Source organism: Lampetra planeri, chromosome 50, assembly GCF_965212315.1.
Source record: "Lampetra planeri chromosome 50, kcLamPlan1.2.h2, whole genome shotgun sequence".
NCBI classification, from domain to species: Eukaryota; Metazoa; Chordata; class Hyperoartia; order Petromyzontiformes; family Petromyzontidae; genus Lampetra; species Lampetra planeri.
Window position 1 is genome coordinate 5,910,543 of NC_136156.1, and position 15,642 is coordinate 5,926,184.

General features: G+C 50.0%; 1 protein-coding gene across 5 annotated transcripts; it reads right to left on the reverse strand.

The window, feature by feature from the left end:
• On the reverse strand, positions 1-6,546 carry LOC144734185 (uncharacterized). Of its 5 annotated transcripts, XM_078616262.1 has the most exons (4): positions 6,362-6,546; positions 4,783-4,851; positions 2,941-3,036; positions 1-2,434 (listed from the first exon to the last, which is right to left on the reverse strand). In XM_078616262.1, exon 4 carries the CDS (start codon positions 1,198-1,200, stop codon positions 247-249), a length of 954 nt encoding a protein of 317 aa, XP_078472388.1. In that variant the 5' UTR covers positions 1,201-2,434; positions 2,941-3,036; positions 4,783-4,851; positions 6,362-6,546; the 3' UTR covers positions 1-246. The 5 variants fall into 5 exon arrangements, with proteins under 5 accessions (XP_078472388.1, XP_078472389.1, XP_078472387.1 ...); XM_078616263.1 differs by lacking the exon at positions 4,783-4,851 and having other exon boundaries at positions 6,362-6,545; XM_078616261.1 differs by lacking the exon at positions 6,362-6,546 and having other exon boundaries at positions 4,783-6,327.
• Positions 6,547-15,642: the final 9,096 nt, after the last annotated feature.

The following is a 15,642-nucleotide window of genomic DNA, read 5'->3' on the forward strand; positions in this document are numbered from 1 at the left end:
TTTAGCACTTAGGAACGCCTCTTTAATGTCACTCATGCAGCGCAGTACAACACAAGAGACAAAGCTAGTGGCTAAGCGTGCGGTCTCGCGCTGTATTCTGTGTGCGCGTGTTCAAAGCCACGAGGTAGCGCCTACACGATGGAGGGGTGAGCATCACCGCTTTAGACTCGGAACGACAGGTCAAGGCACAGAGAACAGCTCTTGTTAGGATTGGGCAGAAGCGCCCTGGGTCTTAAACCGGCATCGTTAGGACATCAAAAAATCCGGTAACTTCACCGAGCGCCACCGCGCCTCCGGGCGAACGAGCTGCACGAGCGAGATGGCTCCGGCGAGTCCATGCAGGCAGAGAAGAGAGGGCGGACACGGCCTTGTCGGCTCGTACCCGAACGCCAGCAGCAAGATGCCAGCCACGGAGTGGCCACACAGTGCCAACAGTCCAACCGCAACCTCCCGCGCATCGTTCGTCCCATCCACCGCCACCTCCCTCTCGTCCGTCTCCTGGCGTCGCAGCAGAGCGAGGGACGAGGCGGCGAGGACGAGCCAGCCCGTGGCCAGACAAGTCCGGGACGTCAGCAGATTGGCGCAGCCCGGAGACTCGCGCAGCGTGACGACGACGGAGGCGCAGGCCGCCGCCTGCGCCAGCAGGAGAACGCCTCCGCTCGAGGTGACGGGATGCCGCCGGTGGAGCCTCCGGGAGAGGACGAAGTCGATCCCGAACAGCGCGGCCGCGAGCAGCGGCACCGCCCCCGAGGCGTCCCGCGGGGACGGGAGCCACCGGGCGGGCGCGCAGCCGGGCCCGTGCGGGGCGCCCAGGAGGCAAGGGCGGTGGCGGTCCGCGAGGCCGGCGCCGCCCGTCACGAGGACGCGGTGCCACCAGAAGGCGGCGGAGAAGAGGAGGTAGATGGAGGTGCACACGCGCAGCGTCTCGGCCGCGCTCCGGTTTCCGGCCCAAGGTTCGCCGCGGCGCCGGTCCTGCGCGTCGACGCCGGCTGTGGCGGCAGCGGTGGCGGCGGTGGTGGGGGGCGCGCCCTGCCACCCGTGGCTGACCGGTGCCAGGGCCAGGGTGAGGCCGTTGGCCAGGATGTTGAGGAGCCTCACCGCTTGGCTCCACGCCGGCTGCTCCGAGAGCGGCTGGTACAGGAACGTGGCGCTCAGCGTCACTACCTCCGCGCATCTGAGCACCGTGGCGGCTGCAGTCATGATTCGCTGCCGCTTGAATTCGAATCGGTTTGTTCTTTTTTACTTTAAACGTTTCTTACAAAGGCTGTGATAAGTATTTGCTGTTGAGGCGTTGGACTGTTGCTCAAGCCTGTTTAAGAACGCCTCCTGGACATCTGTAAAAAAAAAGCTTTTAAAGCGCATTGGATTCCACCAGTTCAAATAAATATTTTGATTCTGAACTGAAAAATGTAAACGAGAGTCTACTCTCCCCGTCGATCGGTCTCTCGTGAGACGTGGAATGTTCGAGTGCAGCTGCTCTAATCTCATTTACACCGCATTTGATCTACCCGTTTGCAGCCGGTCAATGTGCTACGCTTGCTATCATGAGCAGGACGCGAGCCGCATCTTCATTTACTTCGACTTGTTTTCTACGCGTCTGTTTGCTTTCTCTGGACAATCTTCATCTACTGCCGACGATCCCTGCTGCAGATCTCTTGGCTCCGAGCGATCGGTTTCACTTGCTGCGAATTCTACTCTTGGCCTTCATGAGCTAGACGCCAAAGTTTGAGGTCTGCCAGCCACGACGAGAGGGCTTCTGCGGGAGAGTTGGGGTAGCTTTGCTATTTCTTCTCCATTGAATGAGTGCAGGCCACAGTAGGTTTACCACGTGGGCCACCATCTGGGTTGCAAGGCCACAGTCGCAGCACTTCTGTGGCTCGTGTCTTTAATTTTACATTTGTGAAGGAGATTTTGCGCGTTGGCCTGCGGTTGATTCTCTGATGCAATGTGCTGCTGATGTCCGCCGTTGAACGAGGCCTCCCTTTGTTGAACCAGGTCTACCTTTGTTGAACCTGGTCTACATTTGTTGAACCACGTCTCCCTTTGTTCACCCAGGTCTCCCTTTGTTGAACGAGGCCTCCCTTTGTTGAACCAGGTCTCCCTTTGTTGAACCACGTCTCCCTTTGTTGAACCCCGTCTCACTTTGTTGAACAACGTCTCACGTTGTTGAATCAGGTCTTCCTTTTTTTAATCAGGTCTCCCTTTGTTGAATCAGGTCTCCCTTTCTTGAATCAGGTCCCCCTTTGTTGAACCAATTCACCCTTTGTTGAACCACGTCTCCCTTTGTTTACCCAGGTCTCCCTTTGTTGAATCGGGTCTCCCTTTGTTGAACCACGTCTCCCTTTGCTGAATCAGGTCTCACTTTGTTAAATCAGGCCCCCCTTTGTTGAACCGAGACTCCTTTGTTGAACCAGGTCTTTTTAGTAACTCTCACCTAGAAAAACACACACAGTGAAACAATCATAAAACACTGCATTGCAGTAAACGTAAATTAATTATTTGGTGAATATACTTTGGCAGCGGCTTCAAACGAGATGCATTTTTTTATTTATTAAAAGCCGTTTACGGATATGCTAAAACAAAACATTGGAAACTTGCTGAATAACTGCACTGTAACCCTCTGAGATTACCACCAAATTCGTGACTGACCGATGCAAATTCGTGACTGACTGATGCAAATTCGTGACCGACCGATAAAAAATCGTGACCGACCGATTCAAATTCGTGACCGACTGATGAAAATTCGTGACGACTAATGAAAATTCGTGACCGACCGATGCAAATTCGTGACCGACTGATGAAAATTCGTGACGACTAATGAAAATTCGTGACGACTAATGAAAATTCGTGACCGACCGATGCAAATTCGTGCCCGACTGATGAAAATTCGTGACTGACTGATGAAAATTCGTGACTGACCTATGCAAATTCGTGACTGACCAATGCAAACTGTGGAGCGGGAATCTCTCTCTTTGTTACAGCTGCCTCTGTAGAAGCCGTTCTGCCAGCAAGTAGCATGCCGGCCTTGATCATTCACTGTGTAACAAAAACATATGTTTTAGTTCCTTGGTAGTAAGTGTTGTTTTCTAATAGCTTTTGCCTCAAAAGTACAGAATAAGTCATATTAAAAATACTTTTTGAAAAACACGCTTTAATGAAATGTACCGTACGAGTAATGGAAGAACTCCACGACACCAGGAAGTGGCCCCGAAGCTTGCCATAACGTAAGGCGCTGTGGTGATTTAGAGCCAACGTGAGTTGAGCGTGGACAATTAGACCCAAGCCGAAACATAACATATAAAAAAGATTGTTTAAAAATATATATTTTCAATGATAGAATATCGTATTGTCATCAGTATGACATAAGTATACCAAGTTTGCAGTCGATACGACATTGGGAAGTGGGTTAAAATTGAGTTACAAGATTTGAGGATACGACAACAGACAGAGTTGAGGACACAACAGACATAGTGAGTTAAATAAAAGCGTGTAATAATTAAAAAGCGTGTAAAATGGCTATTATTCCCCACAAACTTTGTGACCAGTACAGTTATATTTTGAAATGTACCTATTTTCAATGAGAAAACCTGTGCATTTGTGTCATTCCTTCACATAAAGTCCTGGTCACAAAATCAATGTTTGTGGGGAATAATAGCCATTTTCTATATACAGTACTTTTGAGGCATAAGCTATTAGAAAACAGGACTTACTACCCAGGAACAAAAATCGTGTTACATAATGTTACGTCTTCAACTCAAACACGTTGCACTGTTCACAAAGAGGTCGTGCATGAACATTACAGACTGTCGGGGATGTTTTCAATCAACAAAAACAACAACAATTTCTGATCACAGGCCCAGAGCATCACTAGGCCAGTAACAAACAGCACAGTCTAATAGGTCACACGTTGCTTGGCAAGACGGGGGTTGTTTGTTGTGTCACTCACACAAAGACAAAGTTCCCCCGTGCAGCCTTAACAGACTGTTAGGGCAAGTGCTGTTAGCGAGCACCTATGAAGGGCCGACGCGGCATACGATGGGATGGGTGGCCAGCACGACGCCCGGCCGCCTTTGTCTCCCCAGTGGCGATGTTTACACACCCGCACCAGGTACTCATTGAGTCAGCACACACCACACACACTCGGTGGTCCCTGGCCCTCTCTACTGGGGCCGCCGGTGATCAAGAGTGGTGGAGCCACCGAACAATTTACCTGTGGTAAAGTCACGTAGGTAAAAAAATGAAATTAAAATTAATAAAAATAAAATAATAAAAATCACGACGTTTCGGAGGCAACACAAGTCTCCGTCATCAGGTGGGACCGTCACAGCCAGATTTGCTATATCAAGTAAGGCAGGGATTCCAAGATGCAAGTTCTTAAATACAAGTTAAGGGGGAGGAGAGGGAGGGGAGCTTTTCAGAATGTGGTAGCCAATGAATGGAACGTATTGAGAGGGGGGGGGCAGGGCTAAAAGAGAGCACGAGGTGTACGTGTACGTGGACATGTTTGTGCACAAGCACCTGTTGGTGCACATGATAGAAGAGAACGAAAATGCCCATGTTGTTTTTACCAGTGTTGGCTGACAATCAAATACGAAAAACGTTGGGGATGTTAACACTCGGTCCCACCTGATGACGGAGACTTGTGTTGCCTCCGAAACGTCGTGATTTTAATTATTTTATCTTTATTACTTTTTATTTCATTTTTTTTACCTACGTGACTTTACCGAAAAAACTAAGAGTATGAATCCTTGCAGTCACGAAAGCTTCAAATCTAGAATTTACCTGTGGCCACGTGCGCTCCTGGTGGAGCACCGAAGCCTACCGCTGCCTCGTCACCCCGTGGCACAACACCTGCAGCAGCAGCAGCAGAGCCAGCGGATGGGAAACACCACGTTCCTATGGCGGGGCGATGGATATACCATTGCTCTCGACGGAGACGTCACGATTTCAGCCGCAATGAGTAATATTTAAAAAAGCTTTTTTTTTTAAACACGCTTTAATGAAATGTACCGTGCTAGTAATGGCAGAACTCCACGACTCCAGGAAGTGGCCCTGAGGCTTGGCCATAACGTAAGGAGACCGTGGTGATTTACAGCCAACGTCAGTTGAGCGTGGACAATTAGACCCAAGCCGAAACATAACATCTAAAAAATAATGTAAAAAAATATATACTTTTAATTTTCAATGATAGAATATAGTCTTGTCATCAGTTTGACATAAGTATACCAAGTTTGCAGTCGATACCACATTGGGAAGTGGGTTGAAATTGAGTTACAAGATTTGAGGATATAACAGCCAGAGTGAGTTAATAAAAATCGTGTAATAAATAAGTAATATTTAAAATACTTTATTTTTAAACACGCTTTAATGAAATGTGCCGTACTGGTAATGGAAGAACTCCACTCCAGGAAGTGGCCCCAAGGCTTGGCCATAATGTATAGGGCCGTGGTGATTTACAACCAACGTCAGTTGAGCGTGGACAATTAGAGCCGTAAAAAAGATTGTTTAAAAATATATATTTTTAATTTTTAATGATAGAATATAGTATTGTCATCAGTATGACATGCCTATACCAAGTTTGCAGTCGATACTACATTGGGAAGACGGTTGAAATTGAGTTACAAGATTTGAGGATACGACAACAGAGTTAAATAAAAGCGTGTATAATGTTTTAAAATAAATATTTTTATGGTTTTATGATAGAATATAGTCTTGTCGTCAGTATGACATAAGTATACAAAATTTGCAGTCGATACCACATTGGGAAGTGGGTTAAAATTGAGTTGCAAGATTTGAGGATGCAGAGTCTCTGTTGACCGGCACGACCACAGCCCAAGGCAGACCGCGGTCACCCTCTCGGCTTCCCAGCCCCAGGTTCACGTGGCCAGAGAAGAACGGATAACGATGAACCCCTACACGGGGACCACAGCCCAAAGGCACAAAGACAAAGCTGCCCAGGGTAGCCCGTCAACAGACTTGGGGTAAGTGCTGTGAGCACGCGCCTATGAAGATGTCCCGGCACGACACACCACGCCCGGCCGCCTTTGTCTCCCCAGTGGCGATGTTGACTTACGCGTCCCACCAGGTACAGTACTCGTTTTAGGGCTGAGTCGACCCCAGGGGGAGCCCCAGTACGGGTTCAGATAACCTTGGCACGGACGGCCGCGAACGGGAGTCGAACTCGGGTCGCCGGGTTCGTCGCGGCTCGTGTGTTGAACTTCTTTCGCACCGTACGTAGCCAACCGCGCTAATCGTAGAGCGCTGGGTGGGGGAGGGACAACAAGCTGAACACGAACGGCATCTCAGCGCCACCCTAACCGCTGCGCCACCACTCCCCGAGATCAAGCGCGCGCTCCCTTACCTCGCTCACGCTGCAGCCGCAGAACGCACAATGACGATGCGTGATGGTGGTGGTGATGGTGGTGATGGTGATGATGATGCCCTCTGTGGGTGGAGGTGGGGGAGGAGGAGGGGTGTGTGGAACAGCGCCGCAACGCGTCGGGCGGCTCCAGCCGGGGGCGATCCCTGCGGACGACACGAGGCCGGCCTCCTGGGGGACACTTACACAGCTGTGCGGGGGGTGTAGGGGGGGGTGTGAGGGTGAGGGTGGGGTGTGTGGAGGGGGGGTGGGGTGTGTGGGGTGTGTGACGTGTGTGGGGGGTGTGGGGTGTGGAGGGGGTGTGTGGGGGGTGTATGAGGTGTATGGGGGATGTAGGGTGTATGGGGTGTGTGGAGGGTGTGGGGTGTGTGAGGGGTGTGTGGGGGGGGTGGGGTGTGTGGGGGGGGGGGTGGCGGGTGTGTGGGGGTGTGTGTGTGTGGGGGAGTGTGTGGGGGTGTGGGGGGTGGGGTGTGTGGGGGGGTGTGGGGTGTGTGTGGGGGGGGGGGTGTGAGTGGGGTGTGTGGGGTGTGTGTGGGGTGTGGGGGGTGAGGGGTGTGTGTGGGGGGTTATGGGGGGGTGTGTGGGGTGTGGGTGGGGTGTGGGTGGGGCGTGTGGGGTGTGTGGGGTGACATCACCGCCACTTAGGGGCTAATGTCACTTCTTGTTGTTGTGTAAGGGGTCGGGCTGCCACTTTGATACCACACTCCTCACCAACTCGCAAACCTGTCAACCCCTTATCAGCGCCCTACCTTATTACAGACTAATTCAGACCTTAGTGGTCACCCCGTGCCCCTGCTAAACCTCAACGTTCATGCTACAAAGTCCCATCACAAGGGAGAAACGCACACACATTAAATTCAAATAAAACGTTGCCCGCATTGAAACGGCTGTAACGCCGTATATGGACCTTGGAAACTCAATTTCCCTGTACGAGAATCCGGGGTAAACCGTACGGGTTGACAGCTACGGACAAATATTACTGGTAGGAACATCCTGGTTACACCAGCCCACATGGGATTATTGTGTCCGTCCGTCCGTCGTGAAGGGAGGGGCTGGGTGGGGAGGGAGGGGAGGGTGTGGAGGGGAGGGTGGGGAGGGGCTGGGTGGGGAGGGTGGGGCTGGGTTGGGGGGGGGGCTGGGTTGGTGAGGGGCTGGTCACCCCATGGTGGCCTTATAAAACTCAATGTTTAACCTACTCACGCCGGCTTGTGCCCTCCCTCACAGTCGGGCATATTTGCGGAATACACCACGCCGCCGTTGACCCTGGCCATTGACCGAGCAACCCAACGTTCCTACCAGCTCCCTCCGCAGGAATGTGTTCATTGGGGGCAGCAGTTCTAGATGGTTGTGCACCACACAATCCGTGTTGCCGTTTATACCGCGATAAAGTTCCAGCACAGCGTTGAGTCAGTAACCCTGGCGGTCCGCATAGCCAGACCTCGGTTCGAGATCAGTCAGTTCCTGCCATCAAGTTGCTACGTGTGACAGCTTCACGCAAGCGGCAGCTGTTGTTGCTGTTGGTAGTGGTGGTGGTGTTGGTGGGTTTTGTGATGTTAGTGGTGGTGATTGATGGTTGTGGTGATGATGATGATGGTAGCGATACGTAGTGTTGGTGCTGATGGTGATGGCGGCAATGGTGGGGTTGGTGATGATGGTGGTAGTGGTGGGGTTTGTGATGTTAGTGGTGGTGATTGATGGTTGTGGTGATGATGATGATGGTGGTAGTGGTGGTAATGTTCGTGGTAGTGGGGATTTTAGTCGTGGCAATGGTGCTGATGATGCGAATGGTGACGGTGATGATGGTCGTGATGATGATGTTGGTGATAATTGCGATGTTGGTGGTGGTGGCATTGGTGATGCTAGTGATGTTGATGGTGACAATGATGGTGTCGGTGGTGGGGGATGGCGGTGACTCTGAGCTGTGCTGTCAGGACCGAAGCTGTCTCGAGGAGTGAGTAAGGCGGCCACAGCTCCCGTCTCCCGTTCCCACCCTGTAGGCCAACTCAGCCTTAAGTGAGTCAACCAACCTGTCGGCGTGTGTCAACATAGGCGACGGATTGTCAAGTGGCACACCCACCTCACCCACTCTGGGACTTTGCACTGCTCGTAATTATTGGTGGCATCTCAGAATACCGAGGTCGCAACTGGGCCGACTGCAGAGGTCGCAATCGGGTACCCGATACCCGTACCCTACCCGATACCCGGCTACCCGTACCCGGCCGGGTACGGGTACCTGTTTGCGACCCTGGTGCGGCCGGGTACGGGTAGGCCATGAGTCACTGGTGAGTAACCGTTTGTCACTCATTTCGGGTAGGGAACGAGTACCCATTTGCGACTCTGGTGCGGCCGGGTACGGGTACGGGTAAGGAATCAAAACCCGTTTGCGACCTCTGGCCGACTGTTGGCCCGCTAGCGAGTTGTTACTTTTGTTATGGCAACATACAGGTGTCATGGGTTCTATCGAAACGCACTCTTGAGGATGGAGGCAACACGTTTTATTCACTAAGGGGCCGTCCATAAATGACGTCACGCACCTGGGGGGGGAGGGTCAGACAGTTGTGAAATGTGACGTCACATCTAAATGCGCAACTTTAAATAAATATAGACAACACGTTCAACATCAGAGTTCAGCGCCACATTAAATACGCACTACAATGACAATAGTTTAAAGCGATTTGAAGCATGTTTTATTTTCAAAATGAAAATATGGTTGGGGGGGGGGGGGCAGAGCTTTGTGACGTCATATTTGAGGGGGGTGGGCTGACTTTTTGTGACGCCGTGTGACGAGAGTGGGGGGGGGGGCAAAACTCGTCCAAAATCGCGTGACGTCATTTATGGACGGTCCCAAAGTCGACACTCAACGGGGCAGTTAACGGGCAGCAACGAGGCTGTGAGTTGGGGCAATGTAGGGAGGAGGAGGAGGAGAGTCGATATCAGAGGTCGCAACCGGGTACCCGATACCCGTACCCTACCCGATACCCGGCTACCCTGGTGCGGCCGGGTACGGGTAGGCCGTGAGTCACTGGTGAGTAACTGTTTGTCACTCACTTCCCAACGTCTTGTCTCTTCTCACAATTCAAGTTCCTAGAATCAACCCACCCGCGCCTACAACATGGCTTCATCCCAGAGGTCGCAATCGGGTACCCGATACCCGTACCCTACCCGTACCCGGCCGGGTACGGGTAGGGTACGGGTATGGCCGGGTACCCTGGTGCGGCCGGGTACGGGTAAGGAATCAAAACCCGTTTGCGACCTCTGGTCGATATACAAAGGGGTGAGATTGCAGTTGGAATGCAGTTACACCTGGAAAGGACAGGGAGTGGCTGGGTTGTGAGAGGTCCATCGGAAGTAAAAGGTTTAGGAGTGTAAACAACAGGTTCCCGATTATTACAATTGTGAAGGAATATATTTTTATTATTAAATTGTGTTACCCATTCTGGGTACAAAATATAGACGATTGTCAGCATCTTCTCTTACCGTTCATATGCTGCCAATGCTGTCGCAGCATCACCGAATAATTATCTCTGAGAAAGCGTTACATTCAAGCGCTCAATAAATGCCGATGTTTCACTTTTCACGTGCTACGAAGAAGGACCCATTGCCTTCTTCATAGCGACTTGCAAAAACACAACGGAGGAATATGCGAAGTCGCGGGGGCCAACATGGGAAACAGCTCGCGGGAGCGACGTGAAACAATGGATGAATTTCGATTTAAAGCTTTCGTGACTGCAGGGATTCATCTTCTTGGTTCTTTCGGTAAAGTCACGTATAAGGGAAATAATAAAAAAAATAAAAATTAAACATAATAAAATAATTCTCACGACGTTTCGGCCACAACGCAAGCAGCCGTTCTCAGGTGAAGAACAGGTCTGTCGGGGAGACAGCGTCTTCCCGACAGACCTGTTATTTTATTATGTTTTATTTGTATTATTTTATTATTTCCCTTCTACGTGACTTTACCGAAAGAACCAAGAAGAACAATGGATGAAGGCAGACCAAAAAAACCCGAAGAATCGGCTACAATCTGGGCCTGACCACTGGAACCTCCTCGTTCAGCCGAGCTCCACGGTGAAGTCTGACAGCATGACAGCAAAAAATGGTCCTGTTTGTCTTGGGTCACCATCAACGTAAAATTTTAGCAAATGTGACCGATACGTTGATCGTGATTGGTGAACTCAAGACAAGACGACCACAATGCACTTCTTCAGGAAGTGCTGATGGGTTTGTTGTTGTTATTGCACAATGCACGGAAAACTGAGTGCTTTTCACACCGAGTTTGTATTGATTGAAATGCATGGTTATCCCGGCCTGCGCTCTTATTCTGTTACAATTATGACGGGTTTTTCTCATGATTTACAGATTTCATTGAGGACAGAATGGACAGCCCACAGCACCACCACTCCGTGGTTCTTGACCCAATCACCACAATCGATGACTTCTCCACCTTCACGTAGATCTAGGCAATTCTCAATATTTTCCATTAACAAAAAAAACAATTAACAAGAGCCACAGTTATGTTAATTGTTGTACTGGCATTGCTTCCATAAGCATCTCTATTGCATACTTAAAGGTGTGTGTTCAGCGCACGTTCTGTACGTGTCGGATGAATGTTAATAATGAATGTTAATAATTCCGTAATGCAGCGCCGTGCTGTACACTGAGAAAACGTTTCGTGAACTCTTGACTCAAGGGGAGGACGGGAGCGAGAGAGTGTGGGGTTGAGCACGTAGCGGCATTGTTACACGCAACATGTATACTTACCTGCGTAGCAGCATTGTATGGGTCACGTACACTCACCTCTGGTGTTGGCGTCTTCAGTGTGTAGGGGGCGCAGAACAGTCAAGGGGGCTTTTGAGTGACCGGTGTATGACCCACGACTACAATAACACTGGTCAACAAAAAAAAAAACATTTTCTGGCTTGGACTTTTGCAGCTGTTTTAGACTAATTTCAGGGTGCTGATTCCAAATCTGATCTCAGATTTGCTCTATCACATCTCATTTTATGCTATCGGCATACCCCATTTTCATTGATTTTACCCGAAATTAACTTTGTCACTTATGATTGCAAGTTGTTGCGAGTCAGTGACTGCTTTAGTGTTAAAATATGGTGCTGTATTTTTAGGATAGTGTGTTTATAATATCATTTTATGTAGATATCCACATTTATTTAATATTTTTCTTCTGCAGTTTTTATTGAAAATGCAATATTTGATATCTCAAAAACCTGATGTGATAGACAAAAACTGATGCCAGATTTGGAATCAGCACCCCAAAATTACCTTAAAACCGTTGGAATACCTTATGCCAGAAAAAGTGTGTTGACCAGTGTAATCGTTGACCAGGGGTGAGGGGGTCAGAGCCCACTGAGGGAGGGGACTGGGGGGGGGGGCAAAGGTCAGACCCAGACCCTCTCGAGAGAAGGCGGTTGGGAGAGAGGAGTATAAAAAGGGCAGCAGCTCCCCCAGCGTGAGTCAGTCCGCACTCACCTCAAGACCCGAAGACGTCGAGATAGCGCCCTGGGACTTGCGACCCCCGGCCATTGTCAGGGCAAGGTCCGAACGGCCCAGTGGCGGCACCCGTTACCCTGGCAAGGTCGGGTGAGCATAGCCTCCCCTAGGTCCCTTAGCTGAAGGAATTCCCGATTGCAGAGTATAGTGTGAGGGCACACTAAGTGTGAGGACGTATCCTCTAGGCTATCGGGTGGGAGAGGCCGTTATCTCTCCGTGTTAGGGACGCGCTTATTTCTTTCGGTAAAGTCACGTAGGAAAAAAATTGAAATTAAAATTAATAAAAAATTTAACAATAAAATCACGACGTTTTGGAGGCAACTCAAGTATCCGTCATCAGGTGGGACCGTCAAAGAGCGAATAAACGGTGTTGCCTACAAAGGGACGTCTCTGCCTACTTTGTCAACACTACAAGGATAAGCGAGGGAGACTAGGGTTCTTCCTGGGCCATGCGGCACGATTGCTAATCTCCCGACGGACATGGTTACGCAAAACGGAGGCACCACATTGAGTCAACGTCATACTGACAAACAGCAATCAACGCATGCGGTGCATTACACAGCCTCACTCATGCAAAGCGCGTTGTCAACACGACGTAGGCTTTGTAACGCGCGCGGACTTCGCACGGGGGAAAGGCACAACAGGCACGCGGGGAGGCAGCGATTGGACCAAACGTGCCACGCGATTTAAGGTTTTCGGCAAAACCGGAATGGCTCAGTGGGTTGGTGGAAAGATAGTGTAAACATTTACATCATTATTATTATACATGCAGGCCGTGAAAGCCTCTGTATAAAACGACACCGTATGGTGTATAGACCAATGGATAAAAACGTCGCGTGCCTTCAGCACTCAAATACTCGGCGACGATTGATGAAAGCAGAGGGTTCGCGTTATTTATTTTGCTTGGGTGCGTTCAACATACGTACGTACATTTAATATGTATATATTTCTTAGAGCAGGAACGCTTAGGTAGAAGCTTAAAAAGTGTCCGTGACAAGCCATCCGAAAGCAGATTCGCGTTATTTATTTTGCTTTGTGCGCTTTGCGCCTGATAGGTGTGTTTGCGATACGACTGACACTACAAGGCTTCCTAATAAAGGTATTGACGAAGCCGGTTGTAAGTCATTACTCAGTCAATGGCTAAAGTAAACAATGTTGGCATTCAGCCGCTGTCACTTCGAATGTGAGGCTAAACATCGGCGTGGAAAGGCGACCGTGGAGACAAACGTGCCTGCCGGGGCTCTGGTTACATTCGAGACAAATACAAATATCCCCCATACAGCCTTTAACAGGCTTTTGGGGCGAGTGCTGTTAGCGAGTAGATCCTATGAAGGCTGGCATGGCACACGAGGCCAGCACCACGCCCGGCCGCCTTCGTCTCCCCAGCGGCGAAGTTTACACGTCGCGCCAGGTACTCATTTGAGGCTGAGTCGTCCTAGAGGAGGCCCAGGTACCGGTTCAGTCACTGATGTCGGGCAATGGAACGAGACTGGTGACAGAATGGCAGTCGAAGGAGGGAACGCCATGGAGAGGAAGGAAAGAGCGGCATAGCGAGGAATAGATGAGCCACGTTCATATGCAGCAGTCAAGAATGAGATCTTAGCTGATGGCCCAATCCAGTGCAAAATGGATTCATTGGATGCTTCGGATGACTTGCCACGGTCACTTTTTAAGCTTACACCTCAGATTTTCTGCTCTAAGAAATATATGTTAAATGTATGTTCTTTCGCACCGTACGTAGTCAACCGTGCTAATGGGAGGTGTGGGGGAAGGACAACAAACTAAACACAACAAGCAGTTTTTAAATAAATGAGTTAGAGAGTTAAAAGTGCATAGCTCCAGCAACTTCCTAATACCGGAAGGAAGAGCGTTCCAGACGGCCGCAGAAGCGCATCCGAAAGCGCCACGCGATGCGGTGGCCGGCGTCTTTGTTCGATGGCTCGCAGCCAAAAGCCGCTGCTGCTGCTGCGAGGATGAGTTCCTTGACCAGGTCACCAAAGTATCGTGGTTCATTTGTGGCAAGCACTTTGCGCGCAATGAATGCGACCATATAATGTGTGAAATATAATTCGGATTGAATTGCCAGAAATATTTAATTTGTGTTATTATAATTATTATTATGACTGTTCTCCTTAGATATTAAAGTCATCTTTGTGACCGATGTTGTGACTTATTCGAATCCGGTTCTGTTCTGCAGAATTGAACTATTTTTGCATGCCCTTTATGGGTTGTCAGCAGCTTCAGACACGGAAGCCCAACGACCTATATATGACGGCGTTAATGATAAACCCAAGATAAGTGTTTTAACATGCAACCGTGCAAGTTACAGCCAATCGTATGACTACTCGACTGTACTTGCTGTTGCCCTTTGTAAATTACATATAGCAAAGTACGTGTACGCAAATATTTTAAAGGGAAAACAACGCCGCAATTAAAGCACGCGTGCATACAGCATGCGCATGTTTGTGCGTGTGTGCACGTGTGAGGAGACAGCGTGCGTGCGTTCGCACACGCAGTGCTTAATTGCAGCTGGAATCATTCGGGGGAGCTGGTAGCATAATGGTTGGCGTACTGCGCTCCGAACTCAGAGACCCGCCCGCGTGTGTGGGACGCCGCGGTGGCTAGGAGATGTTAACTACCTCGCCTGGTCTACAGGAGGCCGTGGGTTCGAGCCCGAACCCTGACGCCTGCTGCATATTCGGAGTTTGCGTGTCTCTCATCATCATCATCACTGTGGCTATGAGATGTTAACTACCTCGTCTGGTCTACAGAAGTTCGTGGGTTCGATCCCGACCCTGACGCCTACTGTATATTAGGAGTTTGCGTGTCTCTTTTTCATCATCATCATCATCACCTTGGCTAGGAATGTTAACTACCTCGCCTGGTCTACAGGAAGTCGTAGCTTCGATCCCGACCCTGACGCCTGCTGTATATTCGGAATTTGCGTGTCTCTCTCTCTCATCATCATCACCACTGTGGCTAGGAGATGTTAACTACCTCGCCTGGTATACAGGAGGTCGTGGGTTCGATCCTGACTCTGACGCCATGCTGTATATTAGGAGTGTGCGTGTCTCTCTCCCCCCGTAGTCGCGTGCATTTTTATCTGGGTCCCTCCGCATTTAGAAACACGCGTTTACAATGGTTGGCTGCTATAAATGTCGACGCGATAAAGCCACTTCGTTGGGGCAATCATTTGCGGCCGGGTCGCTTCTGAAAAAAGAGCGACACAGCTCAATGGGCCCTTACCTGCTAAAATTAAAAAAACAATTAGTTCGTAGTAGTTTCACCGTGTTGGGCTGCTCTCCGAATCATCGCGCACGAACAATACGGTTTCAAAAGGAATGCGTTAGCTCGTATCAACCACGCGTGGCGGGCTTGGCTCGACCAGCGCGTGGTGCGTGAGTGTGCCTGGGTGCGAACAAGGTGGTTACAAGGCCAGCGTCGTTACTGCCGTTGGGAGAATTAAATCGTGCGTCGGATCTGTGAGCACCGAGTATGAGAGTTCATGCGAGTTATTGAGTTGCATGGGTACTGGGCCTTTATACAACAACACAAATCCGTAACAATGGCACCCATGTCTGCGCATGCGGGAATCAGCGATTACGGGCAGGAGATTATTTTGGCGGACGGGTCAGTGTGTTGAACTTCTTTCGCACCGTACGTAGCCAACCGTAGCTAATCGGAGGGAGTCAACCCTCGCAGGCTTTCGATCACAGGCAAACGGATGTCCGCGGAATGGACCTGAAGAAATTCCA

What these genes read in the sequence shown, in the direction of transcription:
- LOC144734185 (XM_078616265.1), bottom strand. Translation starts at nt 1,200, where the DNA reads ATGACTGCAGCCGCCACGGTGCTCAGATGCGCGGAGGTAGTGACGCTG.